Source organism: Carex rostrata, chromosome 28, assembly GCF_964058835.1.
Source record: "Carex rostrata chromosome 28, lpCarRost1.2, whole genome shotgun sequence".
NCBI lineage: Eukaryota > Viridiplantae > Streptophyta > Magnoliopsida > Poales > Cyperaceae > Carex > Carex rostrata.
Window position 1 is genome coordinate 213,986 of NC_135945.1, and position 16,072 is coordinate 230,057.

Sequence of the window (16,072 nt, forward strand, 5' to 3'; positions counted from 1 at the left end):
AGAGTAGAATCAGCAGGGAGAGAGTGTTATTGTCTGCCATTTGATTTGTGATTGGGGAATTGGGAGAGATTAATTTGATGACTATAAATAAGATTGGTGCAATTATGAACTTTCTGTATTATCTTTCGTTGAAAATGACATTGCCAAAATTGTCAATCCACAAATTTGTATTTTTCTGGAAAAAGGGTTAGATATTTCATATTTGTTAGTAAGTGAATAGCAAAAAGTATTTTAGAGGCTCCCACAAGGGTACAGGACCAGTTGTTACTACACAATTGTCAACAATATGGAAGATAAATTAAAGGCTCCCACAAGGTACTTATTTTCACATGGTTGATGATAAATTAAGAACAAAATACTTACAGTGGATGATCTAGTTCATAGAGGGTTCTACTTGGTAAATAGGTGCTGCTTATGTAAGATTTAACTCCAAAACAGTACTAAACATGTGACATGTTTCAAGAGTGCTCCTTCACTAAGCAGCTACGCCTACAAATCAGAAGAACCATACCAGACATAAATCAGTGCTGCTTCTCAGTGCAGGGACGTTACCATGGTTATGAAAATCAGAATCGGAATCATAATTGTGTTAAAATATACTGAAAACTTTAATATTAATCCAGAATCCGTAAATTCAAAATAAAATAGCGAACGTATTTAAAACTTACAATTCTGAATTGATGACATTTTGCGGAAGCGTTAATACTGAGATCTTCAATGATTTTCCTGATAACTAATGATGGACACAGCGTTTTCTCTTAATGGCGTTTTTCAGAAATTCTCTCAAAATTCAGTAGAGAGAGACAGAGAGACCTTTTTCTAAGTCGTTTTTCTGTAACTTATCAGGCAATCAATTGGGACCAGTATATATTAATAGCAACAGATTTTTCCATCAAAAATGCTGAAGCCCTTTCGTTCATTTCTTTGAATGAACCCGGTGCATATTAATAACATAGGCCATAACATAATAAAATAAAACTAACATTCTCCCACTTGGCCGTAATGTTATAACATAATAAAGCACATATAAAAAAAAATTGAAAAAAAAAAATTGGCCAATATAATTTTTTTTATTAATCGTAAACCTGTTCAGTTAGAAATACCAAACCAAACTAAAGTAATCAAAATAACAAATGTCGTTATTTGATCCCCATTAATTATAGCATTGGTACTCTTTTCAACAATGGTTAATAATCTTCATTCGGTCCTCATAAGTAATTTGCTTAGAATAAACAAATTATGCGCACCATAATTAGCAAATTTATTAATTCAAAGTCAATACATAATTAAAGATTTAGTACAGAACATAATATATATATAGTTTACAACATCAAAATCATAATACATTAACTAAACCCATGCCGGCAACATGCTCTTTGTAAAGAGTGGGTGGAAGCGCTTTTGTTAGAGAATCAGCTAACATAGCTCTTGTATTGATATGTTGTATCATAATGGTACCATCTTTGACTTTGTCTCTAACAACAAGATATTTGATGTCGATCCACTTGGATGCACCACTTGATTTGTTATTCTTAGAGAAGAAAACAGCAGCTTCGTTATCACAAAATAAGGTGAGTGGCCTTGCAATACTGTCAATTACTTGAAGTCCTGGTATAAAATTCTTTAACCAAACTGCTTGACCAGTAGCATGATAACACGCCACAAATTCTGCTTGCATAGTGGAAGATGCCCTTAAAGACTGCTTAGCACTCTTCCATGAAATTGGTCCCCCTGCAAGCATAAATATGTAACCTGATGTGGATTTCTTACTGTCGAGACATTCAGAAAAATCTGAATCAGAATAACCAATAACTTCAAGGTTATTTGACCTCTTGTAAGTAAGCATATAATCTTTTGTCCCTTGCAAATAGCGTAAAACTTTCTTGGCAGCTTTCCAATGGTCCATTCCTGGATCAGTTTGATATCGGCCAAGCATACCAACTGCAAATGCAATATCAGGACGTGTACAAACTTGAGCATACATAAGACTCCCTACTACCGAAGCATAAGGAATTTGCTTCATTTGAGCACGTTCTATTTCATTTTTAGGACATTGAAACTTGCTGAATTTGTCACCCTTGACAATAGGAGCAACACTAGGGGAGCAATTGTGCATGTTATATCTTTTAAGCACTTTCTCAATATATGCTCTTTGGGATAAACCTAAGATCCCACGAGATCGATCTCGGTAAATTTCAATTCCTATAACATAAGAGGCTTCACCAAGATCCTTCATTTCAAACTTAGTTGATAGAAAACGTTTTGTCTCGTATAACATGTCTAAATCACTACTTGCCAATAAAATATCATCCACGTACAAAACGAGAAAGATAAATTTACTCCCACTAACCTTGAGGTATATGCATTGATCTATTATATTTTCTGTAAATCCAAATTCGGTTATAATCTCATCAAACTTGAGATACCACTGTCGTGAAGCTTGTTTTAATCCATATATTGAACGTTTTAACCTACATGCCATATGTTCCTTGCCTTCTTCAACAAACCCTTCAGGTTGTTTCATAAAAATTTCTTCATGCAAGTTACCATTGAGAAATGCAGTTTTCACGTCCATTTGATGTAGTTCTAAATCATAATGAGCTACAAGGGCTAAAACAATTCTTAATGAATCTTTCTTTGAGACAGGAGAAAATGTATTGTCAAAATGTACACCTTCTTGTTGTGTAAACCCTTTAGCGACTAGTCTGGCCTTAAATCTTTCAATGTTACCTTTGGAGTCAGTTTTAGTCTTATAGACCCATTTACATCCTACAGGTTTAACCCCGACAGGTAACTCAATAAGATCCCAAACTTCATTAATTTCCATAGATTTCATCTCATCATTCATGGCTTCCAACCATTGAGATGATTTATCACTCATAATAGCTTGCTTGAATGAGATAGGATCATCTCCATTACCTATATCACAACCCTCCTCAGTAAGGTATACGATATAATCATCAGGTATGGCAGATCTTCTCTCTCTTTGTGATCTACGTAAGGGTTCTTGTGGCAGCATAGGAGCTTCATCAACAATAGGTACATCATGAACATGAGTTTCTTCATTAGCCTCTTGAACAACAATAGGTATAGAATTTGTAATTTCTCGAATTATCGGAATTGGAACATAAATCCGATTTTCTTCGAGGTTTACTGTTCTATTTGCATTACTCCCGCTGATGTTGCCATTTTCAAAAAATACAGCATGTCTCGTCTCAACTATTCTAGTGGTATGTGACGGGCAATAAAATCTGAAACCTTTGGATCTCTCTGGATAACCAATAAAATAACAACTAATGGTTCTGGAATCAAGTTTCTTAAGTTGCGGATTATAGACTTTTGCTTCAGCAGGACAGCCCCATACACGTAAGTATCCTAGTTGTGAATTTCTGCCAGTCCACAGTTCATAAGGTGTTTTTGGAACAGATTTACTAGGAACCCGATTTAGAATATGTGTGGCTGTTTTTAAAGCTTCTGTCCACAAAAAATCCGGCAATGTGGTATTGCATATCATACTTCGTACCATATCCATTAGTGTACGATTACGTCTTTCAGCAACTCCATTTTGTCGAGGATCTCCCAGCATAGAGTACTGATGTACAATACCATTTTCTTGAAGAAATAAAGCGAACGGGCCTGGACTTTGACCAAGGTCGGTGTGTCTTCCATAATATTCACCGCCTCTATCTGATCGCACTATTTTAATTTTAAGGTTATGTTGATTTTCAACTTCAGCCTTAAAAATCTTGAATTTATCTAGTGCTTCAGATTTTTCATTAATCAAGTACACATAACCATAGCGAGAATAATCATCAATGAAAGTAATAAACGATTTATGCCCATTAATACCCGGAGTAGGAAAAGGACCACAAATATCAGTATGAATAATTTCTAATAGTCCCCCACTTCGAGTGGCTCCTTTCTTATTTCCCTTGACAAATTTTCCTTTGACACATTCTACGCAGTTGTCAAAATCAGAAAAATCTAATGCAGGGAGAATTTCATTTCTAATGAGACGTTGCATTCTATCTCTTGAAATATGACCCAATCTGAGATGCCATAATTTGGAAGAATTTCCAACATCACGATTTCTCTTGACTCCACGTTTATGATTAACACTAGTAATATTCATAGATAACAGAGATTCACAAAAGGAAGAATCCAAACATAATTTATATAGATTATCACATAATAATCCAGAACCAACAAACTTAGAGTTATGATATAGTTTCAACTCATTATTTCCAAACTAAAACATAAAACCACACGCATCAAGTCTAGAAATAGAAATTAAATTCCTAATCACACTAGGAATATAAACTACATCATGCAAATCAAGAATAAAGCCACTCTTCAAAACTAAACGAAGAGTTCCAACAGCCTTGACTTCAGCCTCTAATCCGTTAGCAACTTTAAGTTTCCTTTCTCCCCTTTGAAGCATCCTCACGGAATGGAATCCCTGCAATGAGTTCGTAATGTGCACAGAGGCACCAGTGTCAACCCACCACGTATTTAAGGGAACATCAACTAAAAAGGTTTCACAAATCATGAAATTTAAATCATTACCCTTTTTAACGAGCCAATCTTTAAACTTCACACAGTCCTTCCTCATGTGTCCACGCTTCTTAGAGTGATGACACTTAGGAGCATGCACGGGTTTTGTACCAGATGTACTTGCCTTGTTAATACCAGTAGCCATATTCATTTTACTTTTACCTTTACCATTTTCCTTATTTTTTCGGTTTTGGACTTTGAACAGCAATGTGTGCATAGTCAGGTTTTTCAGCTTTAATCCTTTCTTCTTCTTCAACACACATGGCAATTAATTCGCTCATTTTCCACTTTTCTTTCTGCGTATTATAATTGATCTTGAAAGGACCAAATTGTGCAGGAAGAGAAGTCATAATGAAATGAACTAAAAAGCCTTCAGAAATTGCCATATCCATACCGTTCAATTTTGCGGCCATATCATTCATCTTCATGATATGTTCACGTACACCGCTTGTCCCGTTATACTTGGTGGTGAGCATTTTCATTATGAGAGTACTTGCATTAGCCTTAGAAGTACTTTTAAACTGCTCTTCAACAGAAGTCATATACTGTCTAGCAGTGAAGACATTATTTGCATCATCCTTCTCAGGAATACCTCCTCTTATAGCAGTTGTAATAGTACTTTTTATAATCATGAGAGACATGCGGTTTGACCGCTCCCATTTTTCAGAATTTTTCTTTTCATCATCAGTACTTGTTGCTTCAATAGTAGGTTTGTCCATTCGTAATGCCTGGTCAATATCCAGAACACCAAGACAAATCTCAATTTGCTCTTTCCAAGTGGAAAAATTAGTTCCGTTCAATGGTACTATTCCAGAGATTTGAGCATGAACATTATGCAATGCTGCATTAGATTCAGAAAAATAAAAAAAAATGCTTACTTTTATCAAATTATAAATCCACAAATAAAAAAAAAATATTAAATCAACTGTATATAAAAGGGACTAACCAGTAATTATACTAAAATATATATAATAAAACGCCAAATTATATTTCAGTTCTATCATAACAGTTGTTGCATAAATTCGATTTATATCACCGTTGGGCAGAAATAAATTGAATTGTTAAAATAAAGAAATTCATTTAATAAATCATAATGGCAATTAAAGTTGGTAAAATTAACCTTTATAATTTATTACATGAAGAAAACATAATTTTATTAAAAATTAATTTGTATCACCGTTGGGCAGAAACAAATAAATTAATTTAATAAATCATAATGGCAATTAAAGTTGGTAAAATTACCGTCATAATTTATTAAATGTGAAACATAATTGTGACTTAAATCACAAAATTAATTTTAATAAAGATAACATCCAATTATTAAAAAAAAATAATAATAATAAGGTCTAAAATTATTTATATGAAATATATATAATAAATTTCTGCAACAGAAAATTAATTAGGCCGAAAATTATATATGAATTCATATAAAATCATAGAAAATACCAACATAATACAATTTGTGCAACATATATACACATATAGTTTTTTGTACATGCAATCCCATCTTATCCTATCATATAACATATAGTCAAGATCCAATACAACACATATAACACATAGTTCGGTCCTTCCCCTTTATTAGCCAAAACGCATGGCTGTCATCGATGTTGGACTGAATTTTTGTTCATCATAAGTTGTATTAGATCCAATATAGCAAAAATAGAGATGTGCATGTGAGGCCTCTTGGGAGGTTAAAGGTCTCCAACTTTTGCATCTCCCATGAATTTTAATAATAGAGAATAATTATGAATTGATTCAAGAATAATAATTCTCAAAATTTATACGAACCAAAGAATTAAATAAAATTAATAATTCTCCGATTAAAATTAGTAATTAATCCCAAAAAAAATTTACTCTCGGATTAATCCAAAATTCGTCCAAAATGAATTTCTCAGTTTAAATTCGTCGTTCATAATATTTATACGAACCAAATAAAACATATTTCGAAAGAAAACAAAAATATTGCATCTTATATGAATTTACGATTTGGCTCTGATACCAAATGTTAAAATATACTGAAAACTTTAATATTAATCCAGAATCCGTAAATTCAAAATAAAATAGCGAACGTATTTAAAACTTACAATTCTGAATTGATGACATTTTGCGGAAGCGTTAATACTGAGATCTTCAATGATTTTCCTGATAACTGATGATGGACACAGCGTTTTCTCTTAATGGCGTTTTTCAGAAATTCTCTCAAAATTCAGTAGAGAGAGACAGAGAGACCTTTTTCTAAGTCGTTTTTCTGTAACTTATCAGGCAATCAATTGGGACCAGTATATATTAATAGCAACAGATTTTTCCATCAAAAATGCTGAAGTCCTTTCGTTCATTTCTTTGAATGAACCCGGTGCATATTAATAACATAGGCCATAACATAATAAAATAAAACTAACAAATTGGTCATTTGACCAAAGAATCGGATAAATCGGGCGAAATCGGGTGAATCGGATCGGCAACTTGGACTTTTTTGGCAGAAACTTGTTTTGTACTTAAAAAATAGAAAAAAAAAATGGTATTTTGATAGTTAACAGTTTAAATATTAGTAACACTCATAATAATTAAATTCAGATGGATAACAATTAATTTAATTAATTTGTTGTGTAATTACTTAAAATATTAAAATTATATTATTTTAATATTCAATAGACTATTTCATAAAATTTTTAAAAATGTGAATGATATTCACAAAAGAGAAATAAAATGTTTAATTTCCACATTTTATATTTTTTCAACAATCAAATTTGTAATTTAGTACAATCCCATTCTTTACTTGGTCAAAAAATAAATAAACAAACCATAGTGTATGTAACTCCTACACTAGTTATATATAAAAAATATAAATAAAATAAAACAGTAATGGGTTCGCAGGCTACAGTAAAAAAAGAAGAAGTTATTTTGTTCAACACATAAAACAAAAACAAAAACAAAAAAAAAAGTTTCTTGGATCACGATATAAAATGGACAAGGTTTGTAATGAACCACTAGAAATTCAAATTTTCTATAGTACAAAAATATACACCAAGTCTAGCCACAAAAAAACCTGAAAATTCTTCCTCCTAACTTAGCCAGGGACTTGACCCTCTTTAAATTTTTATCGAGCACCATTTCCTTCTTCAAAAGATGCAAAATTGAACTTAAATCTCCAATCAATAACAATGATTTTCTTGCTCTCAACCTCAAGATACAACAGAAAGCTAAGGCGGGAAACCAAATCAGTCAAGGGCAATGATTTTCACTGCCCATGTACTGACTTGGGTGAAACTTGGTTTGCCTCGGCCTGAAAATTGGATCGGACTTGACCGATATCGAGTTGACTCGGCCGAGTTTTTAAGTATGTAGTTTCGTGACCGATAAAAGTTTCTAAAAATTATAAAATTTTATCCTCCAACATATTTTGTTATGGATATCATGTTAAGCTTTTTGAATCGACAATTCGGACTTTAAAAACAAAGATATAAAATGAAGAGGCCGATGGAAAAGTTTATAAATGAAATGTGGAAGTACAGTACGTTATAGTTTGTTAACGAGTAGATAAAGTGAGTACAGTTAAAGTTTGAGTAAAAACTAGCTAGGTACAAAGCGTTGGATATAAAAACCTTTTCTGAAATATTTTTATTAATATTTTTGTTAGTAATTTTATAATTACATAATATTGAATCAATTTTTTTATCCCTCTTATTTTATCTAAATATAATAAAATGAAACTTCCTTTATTAAAAATCACAAAAGAATTATGCTTGGAATTAATTATAAGTAGTTATTTCTTTTTATAGAGTTATTTTCAAAAATAAAACATAAAATTAGAGTTTAGTAGAAAAGTTATTTTTTTTTTTTTAATTTTAACGGATGACTTTCATCTTTAAAAACTCATTTCTATCATCCGAAAACGCAAATATGTTAAGAAATTTTTCGAAGCACGTTTGGAATATATAGATGGGGCATGTGTTGGAATTAATTTTAATTAATTACAACATATGTGGGCTTATATGTAATATAAATATATATTGAATAATAGACTGTCAAAATTAGACCCGTTATGAAGTGATCAAATTAAGTATTATTTATCGGGTTCAATATGTGTCATGAGAAGTGGGGCCTTTAATGTGTAGAATGCGTATTAATAACTTTATGATTTAGTGATGGTCTAAATTATATAAAGTTTGGTAACAATACAATTATGCTATTGGTCCCTGGGGAACACAATTAAATATGGCAATGTTCTGTTAATAAGGAGATATCCAATAAGGCAAGTTCTGAATTTAGATCCGCTAAGGATCCAATAAAGAAAACAAGATTAATTAATTAATTAATTAATTTATTAATTAATTAATTATAAGAAAGGCAACTATTCATTTGATTAAATGAAAAGGCCTATTTATCAGATGGAATTCGGCACTAATTTGATTAATAAAAGGCGCCTATTCATGAATCTTATATCCTGATATATATGGCTGGCGCCTAATCAAATATGTGAATATCTCATTTTGTCTGATAATACAGATCTATCTATCTCTCTCTAAAAGATATATAGAAATACGGAAAAGCAGAAAAACAGAAAATTCAGAACTTGAATCGGGTATCTATCCTTGTGTAAGAAGAGAACGCTGCCGCTGCCGCCTCTTTCTCTCTCTCCATCGGACTTGAGAGGGATTGCTTGGAAATCTAAAGGCTTCCGGTGATCAACGGTGATTGTGCATCCCTGGAAGACCATGGCTACCGATCAAGGTAACTTTAAATTTCAGTTTAGGGTTCACTAGAGGATCATGACAATTTAGGGTTTATATATGCAATACGGTTTTGTGCATAGAAATAAAACCTACAAGTGGTATCAGAGCCTACTCTAGTTGAACTGTTAAATTTTGATTTTGGTTCGGATATTTATGATTTGGAAATTTTCGGAAATTAATACTTCTCCGTTAATCTCTTCTGTTGATGCCGAAATTTTCTGAATCATATATAATTCATGGTCTATGGTCTGTTCTGCTTCAAACAATTGCTTTTCGAATTATTTCGAATTATCATTAAATTGGTATTTGGTAATTTTCTGATTCAAATTGGTATTGACCATTAACCATGAATAAAGTTAATTTTGTTTTGTATTGACCAATTCAATTACGGTTACACCATTTTAATTCAGTCAGAACATAAGTATAATAAAGTTTCGTATTTCCGCTGCATAAGATTGATTTATAGTATTTAATGACTATATCCGAACTAGAACAGAGGAATTATTTGGTTAAGCCAAATTTTTGATAAATTTGTTTTTCGGAAAATATTAAATCATTATGAAGGCTTTGGAATAAGATATATTTTGGAAAATGATTAATAAAGGTATCATCTTGCCAAAGTAAGCTCTCATACTGGCGTTAATCATTTGCCAATTTATACACAGTAAATATACATATGATGCTTGGTTATTGGACTGGCCCAAAGGAAAGACAATAATTAAGTGTTATATGTGTATTCTTGTGGTAATGAATAGGTAATAGTCAATAAGTTTTAGATGTAATTAGTTAATCGGCCCAAAGGAAGGTTGACTAATTGACATCAAATAGACTGTTATATTCGATTACTACACCTATTTATCTTAGAATAATAACTGACTCCAAAGAGCACTTATTATTCGAGGATACTTAGTTGATGGAATATGCCTTATTTTGATTTTTTATTACTATTCGGTTATTTGATTCATTCTTTGTGAATATTTTCAGCAAAAATTACTGATCTTACAGCCGGCATCAATAGCATTCCGATGCTGACGGGTTCTAATTACAAGGATTGGAAAGATAATCTTGAGATTATCCTTGGATGCCTTGACCTAGACATAGCGTTGCAGGAGGCCAAACCTACTGTGCCTGTTGCGACTAGTTCTGAAAAGGAACAAACTGCATATGCACAGTGGATGAGGTCAAATCGCTTGTGTCTCCGGGTCATGCAAAAGACCATTCCTGAAAGTTTTAGGGGACCAGTTTCTGATTCCACACTTGCTAAAGACTATCTTAAGGAACTTGAGCAGAGATTTGTTAGGAATGAGAAGGTTGAAATAGGCATTCTTTTAAACAAACTCTGCACAATGAAGTACAATGGTAAGAGCAATGTCAGGGAGCACATTCTTGAAATGATGCATACCGCTTCAAAACTGAAGGGACATAAGCTAGATATATCGGATGATATGCTAGTTTATTTGACCCTTAACTCTCTTCCTGTCTCATTCGGACAGTTCAAGGTGAGTTATAACTGTCAGAAGGACTCATGGACAGTTAATGAACTCATCTCGCACTGTGTTCAGGAGGAAGAGAGATTGAAGTCGGACAGGAGCGAAAGCGCAAACATTGCTTCTACCTCTAAGGAGAAAGGGAAAAAGAAACGTAAGGCAAATTCAGATGCTGCAACTACAAGTTCGCAGAAGAAGCCCAATAAGGATAAGAAGCCGGTTACCGGATCGGAGCCGAATAAGGAAAAGAAAAAGGGTTGTTTCTTCTGTGGATCTGAAGGGCATGTAAAGAAAGATTGTGCCAATTATCACGCATGGCGTGTTAAGAAGGGTACTAATTTTTCTTTTGTTTGTACAGAAGTTAATGCAGTTTCAGTTTCCATAGACACATGGTGGATAGATTCAGGTGCAACTACTCACATTTCTGTGTCTATGCAGGGTTGCCGAAGTTACCGGAAGCCAAATGATGGTGAAAGATACATCTATGTAGGCGATGGAAACAAGGAAGAAGTTGAAGCTATTGGGCATTTTAGATTACTTTTGAAAACTGGATTTTATTTGGATCTGTTTGATACTTTTGTTGTACCGTCTTTTAGGCGGAACTTAATTTCTATTTCTGCATTGGACAAATTAGGTTTTACTTGTTCATTTGGAGATAGAAAGTTTGGTTTGTATCAAAACTCCAATTTGGTTGCTTCTGGTTTTCTATCTGTTTTGGATAATCTTTATGCTTTGGATACTATTGCTTCATATAATGAAACCCTGAACAATGAAACTAGAAACGTTAGACAAAAATTAACACATCAGGATTCAGCTGCACTTTGGCATAAGCGTTTAGGTCATATTTCTCAACAGAGAATTACACGTCTTATTCAAAGTGATATTCTGAGACCCTTAGACATGTCGGATCTGGGTCCGTGCATTGAATGTGCGAAGGGCAAACAAATAAGCATGCGTAAATATACAGCCAATCGTATGAATGACGTCCTTGAACTGATACATACGGACATATGTGGGCCATTCCCTACAGCTACTAGGAATGGGCATGTATATTTTATCAGTTTCATTGATGATTATTCTAGATATGGTTATATATTTTTAATTAAAGAAAAGGCTCAAGCTTTGGACACGTTTAAATCCTTCAAGGCTGAAGTTGAGTTACAGCTCAACAAAAGGATTAAAAGCGTCAGATCGGATCGTGGTGGTGAATACTATGGTCGGTATGACGGTTCAGGAGAACAACGTCCAGGGCCTTTTGCTAAATTTCTAGAGGAAAATGGGATTGTGCCACAGTATACAATGCCGGGTTCGCCCGCAATGAACGGAGTGGCTGAAAGGCGCAATCGAACATTAATGGAGATGGTGAGAAGTATGATTTCTCATACTTCACTTCCATTGAACCTCTGGGGAGAAGCACTTAAGGCAGCATCATATATTCTGAATCGGGTACCGACTAAGGCAGCGAACAAAACTCCATATGAAATGTGGATCGGGCGAAAGCCTAGTCTCCAACACTTAAGAATCTGGGGTTGTCCGGCTGAAGCTCGGCCTTATGCGGACGAAAGGACAATTAGCTGTTATTTTGTCGGATATGCGGAAAGGTCCCGGGGGTATAAGTTTTATGATCCCACTAACAGAATAATTTTCGAGACAAATACAGTTAAGTTCTTTGAGGATGTTATGGTTCAAGGGGGAAATACAAATCAAATTGTCTTTGAAGAGAAACAGGATTCTCCTATACAAAAGGCGCAATCAACGGTACCGATTGTAATAAGAATATCTGGAGACTCATTGGTTCAGGATCGTACCATGAATGAACCTGCAGTGTGTGAACCTTCAGAAATGGAAGAGAATCTGGTTCACGACAATGTTGATGTTGAAGAGGAACCTATACCACCTCAAGAACTTCAAGAAATAGTAGCGGTCCACCAGAGAGAGAAGAAGTGCAATATCTAATGATTATGTTACATTTCTTCAAGAACATGAATTCGACATTGGCATGATGGAGGATGACCCTCTCAGTCTCCATCAGGCTTTGGAAAGTGTCAATTCTCAGAAATGGATCGAGGCCATGAATGAGGAAATGAAGTCAATGTATGACAACAAAGTCTGGGATATCGTCCCATTACCTGAAAGTGTGAAACCTGTTGGTTGCAAATGGATATTTAAGACTAAGAGGGATTCAGAAGGTAATGTGGAAAGATATAAAGCTCGACTTGTTGCTAAGGGATTTACACAGAAAGAAGGCATTGACTTTACGGAAACTTTCTCACCTGTGTCTATGAAAGATTCCTTCAGAATTATCATGGCTTTAGTGGCACATTTTGATCTTGAGTTACACCAGATGGATGTTAAGACTGCATTTCTCAATGGCGACATTGATGAAAACATTTATATGGTGCAACCACCTAACTTTGAGTCTGATGACCCAAAGCAAATGGTTTGCAAATTAAGGAAATCCATCTATGGACTCAAGCAAGCGTCTCGACAGTGGTATTTCAAATTTCATAAAGTAATTGTCTCATTTGGATTTGAGCCTAATTTGGTGGATGAATGCATATATCACAAGTTCAGTGGGAGCAAGTTTATGTTTCTGGTTTTATATGTGGATGACATATTGCTTGCCAGTAACGATATAAACATGATGCGTGAAACTAAGAGTTTTCTTTTCAGGCATTTTGATATGAAAGATCTTGGTGAAGCATCATATGTGTTAGGCCTTAAAATACAAAGAGATCGAAATAAGGGTATTTTGGGGCTTTCACAAAAGGCATATATCGAAAGAATTCTCAAGCGATATAGCATGGAACACTGTAAACCAGGAAATACCCCTGTTGCTAAAGGAGACAAATTAAGTCTCAATCAGTGTCCAAAGATAGAACTCGAAAAATCAGAAATGCATCAGATTCCATATGCTTCGGTAGTAGGAAGTCTGATGTATGCTCAGGTGTTAGGCCGGTATCTCAGTAATCCTGGTATGGATCACTGGAGAGCAGCCAAAAGGGTACTTAGGTACTTGCAAAGAACAAAGGATCATATGCTGACATATCGGAGATCAGACAAGCTTGAGGTCATTGGATATACTGATTCCGATTTTGCGGGCTGTGTGGATAGCATGAAGTCAACATCTGGTTATATTTTTATGTTGGCTGGAGGAGCTATTTCTTGGAGGAGTGCAAAGCAGACTATGATTGCTTCTTCCACCATGGCAGCCGAATTCATTGCGTGTTTCGAGGCATCGAACCATGGAAAATGGCTAAGGAATTTTGTCACTGGGCTGCGTATTGTGGATACTATTAAGTTACCACTCAAGATATATTGTGAAAATAATTTAGCAGTACTGTATTCCAACAACAACAGAAGCTCGTCGAAATCTAAACATATCGACATTAAGTTTCTTGTTGTAAAGGAAAGAGTTCAGAGTGGACTTATTAGTATTGAGCATATTGGTACATCTTCTATGCTGGCAGATCCACTGACTAAGGGATTGGTACCCAAACAGTTTCACGAGCATGTCGCTCATATGGGTATCTATGTTAAAGAGGATTGTCAGATTTAGTGGGAGTTTGTATTTTATGTATCATGTTTTATATGATATACTTTTACAGATATCATGCAGTTAACTTTTATATGATATTCTGTTATTTGTATGTATCATGCAGTTATTCAGACTTCAGTTATTCAGTTTTCAGTAATTCAGTTTATTATGCACTCTGAATTTATAATTGACCTCAAAATCAGATTAAGATAAAGTGACCAAATTGGAGATAGACATGTGGATCACATTGCATGTAATTTCCAAACTACACATCCCCTTCATGATTCATGTCATTCGGTTATGTTTACACTGTGATTTATGTTGGTTTAGTTTCGATTCATGAGACGAATACTGCTTAAGTCCTTGTGAATATGATTGATGGACGGAATTGGTTGATGACACAAAAGGCTATGACAGCACAATTTGAGTACTCAATTCGGTTTTATCAATATATATTATTCGGTTATACATATAGCCCAAGTGGGAGATTGTTGGAATTAATTTTAATTAATTACAACATATGTGGGCTTATATGTAATATAAATATATATTGAATAATAGACTGTCAAAATTAGACCCGTTATGAAGTGATCAAATTAAGTATTATTTATCGGGTTCAATATGTGTCATGAGAAGTGGGGCCTTTAATGTGTAGAATGCGTATTAATAACTTTATGATTTAGTGATGGTCTAAATTATATAAAGTTTGGTAACAATACAATTATGCTATTGGTCCCTGGGGAACACAATTAAATATGGCAATGTTCTGTTAATAAGGAGATATCCAATAAGGCAAGTTCTGAATTTAGATCCGCTAAGGATCCAATAAAGAAAACAAGATTAATTAATTAATTAATTAATTTATTAATTAATTAATTATAAGAAAGGCAACTATTCATTTGATTAAATGAAAAGGCCTATTTATCAGATGGAATTCGGCACTAATTTGATTAATAAAAGGCGCCTATTCATGAATCTTATATCCTGATATATATGGCTGGCGCCTAATCAAATATGTGAATATCTCCTTTTGTCTGATAATACAGATCTATCTATCTCTCTCTAAAAGATATATAGAAATACGGAAAAGCAGAAAAACAGAAAATTCAGAACTTGAATCGGGAATCTATCCTTGTGTAAGAAGAGAACGCTGCCGCTGCCGCCTCTTTCGCTCTCTCCATCGGACTTGAGAGGGATTGCTTGGAAATCTAAAGGCTTCCGGTGATCAACGGTGATTGTGCATCCCTGGAAGACCATGGCTACCGATCAAGATAACTTTAAATTTCAGTTTAAGGTTCACTAGAGGATCATGACAATTTAGGGTTTATATATGCAATTATGTTCTGTGCATAGAAATAAAACCTACAGCATGATCTCGTTAAATGAAAGCTCAGCTCAATTTTCATAACTTATTGTATACTGGTTTCATTGGTTATTGGGTGAAGTATGGCCAGACGTTTTTCAAACAGATATTTGTGAGGGAATATTTTACATAGTGTTTTTACAATTGTATGGCCACCGGCTCACAAGTCACAGCATAAGATAAAACTAGAGAGATGCTCTCTCTGGTACAGGATATATAAGAGTTATAAAAGATAGGATTATTGGGTAATGTATACAGAGATATTGCCATGTCATTTTCCAATGAAAAAGATAGGATTACATTTGAGAAAATTAAGAGTGCACGACTCTCCTCTGCTTGGGCTCAAGCACTCAGCGGCGCCTATCCCTGATTTAATTTCCGAAAAAAGCATGGC

General features: G+C 34.1%; 1 protein-coding gene and 2 pseudogenes across 4 annotated transcripts in view; 1 reads left to right on the forward strand and 2 right to left on the reverse strand.

Annotated features, from left to right (window-relative positions):
* The window catches only part of LOC144545816 (L-type lectin-domain containing receptor kinase SIT2 pseudogene), a 95,675-nt pseudogene that overhangs the window by 57,557 nt on the left and 22,046 nt on the right, over nt 1-16,072 (reverse strand). The window lies entirely within an intron of this gene.
* Nucleotides 4,317-6,660, reverse strand: LOC144545458 (uncharacterized; annotated as a pseudogene). Its single transcript, XR_013508531.1, has 3 exons — nt 6,642-6,660; nt 4,567-5,395; nt 4,317-4,459 (listed from the first exon to the last, which is right to left on the reverse strand). The product of XR_013508531.1 is annotated as an uncharacterized LOC144545458 (transcript).
* Nucleotides 10,212-11,281, forward strand: LOC144545928 (uncharacterized). Its single transcript, XM_078294482.1, has 2 exons — nt 10,212-11,108; nt 11,216-11,281. The coding sequence occupies exons 1-2, from the start codon at nt 10,316-10,318 to the stop codon at nt 11,242-11,244; spliced, it is 822 nt and encodes a 273-aa protein (XP_078150608.1). The 5' UTR covers nt 10,212-10,315; the 3' UTR covers nt 11,245-11,281.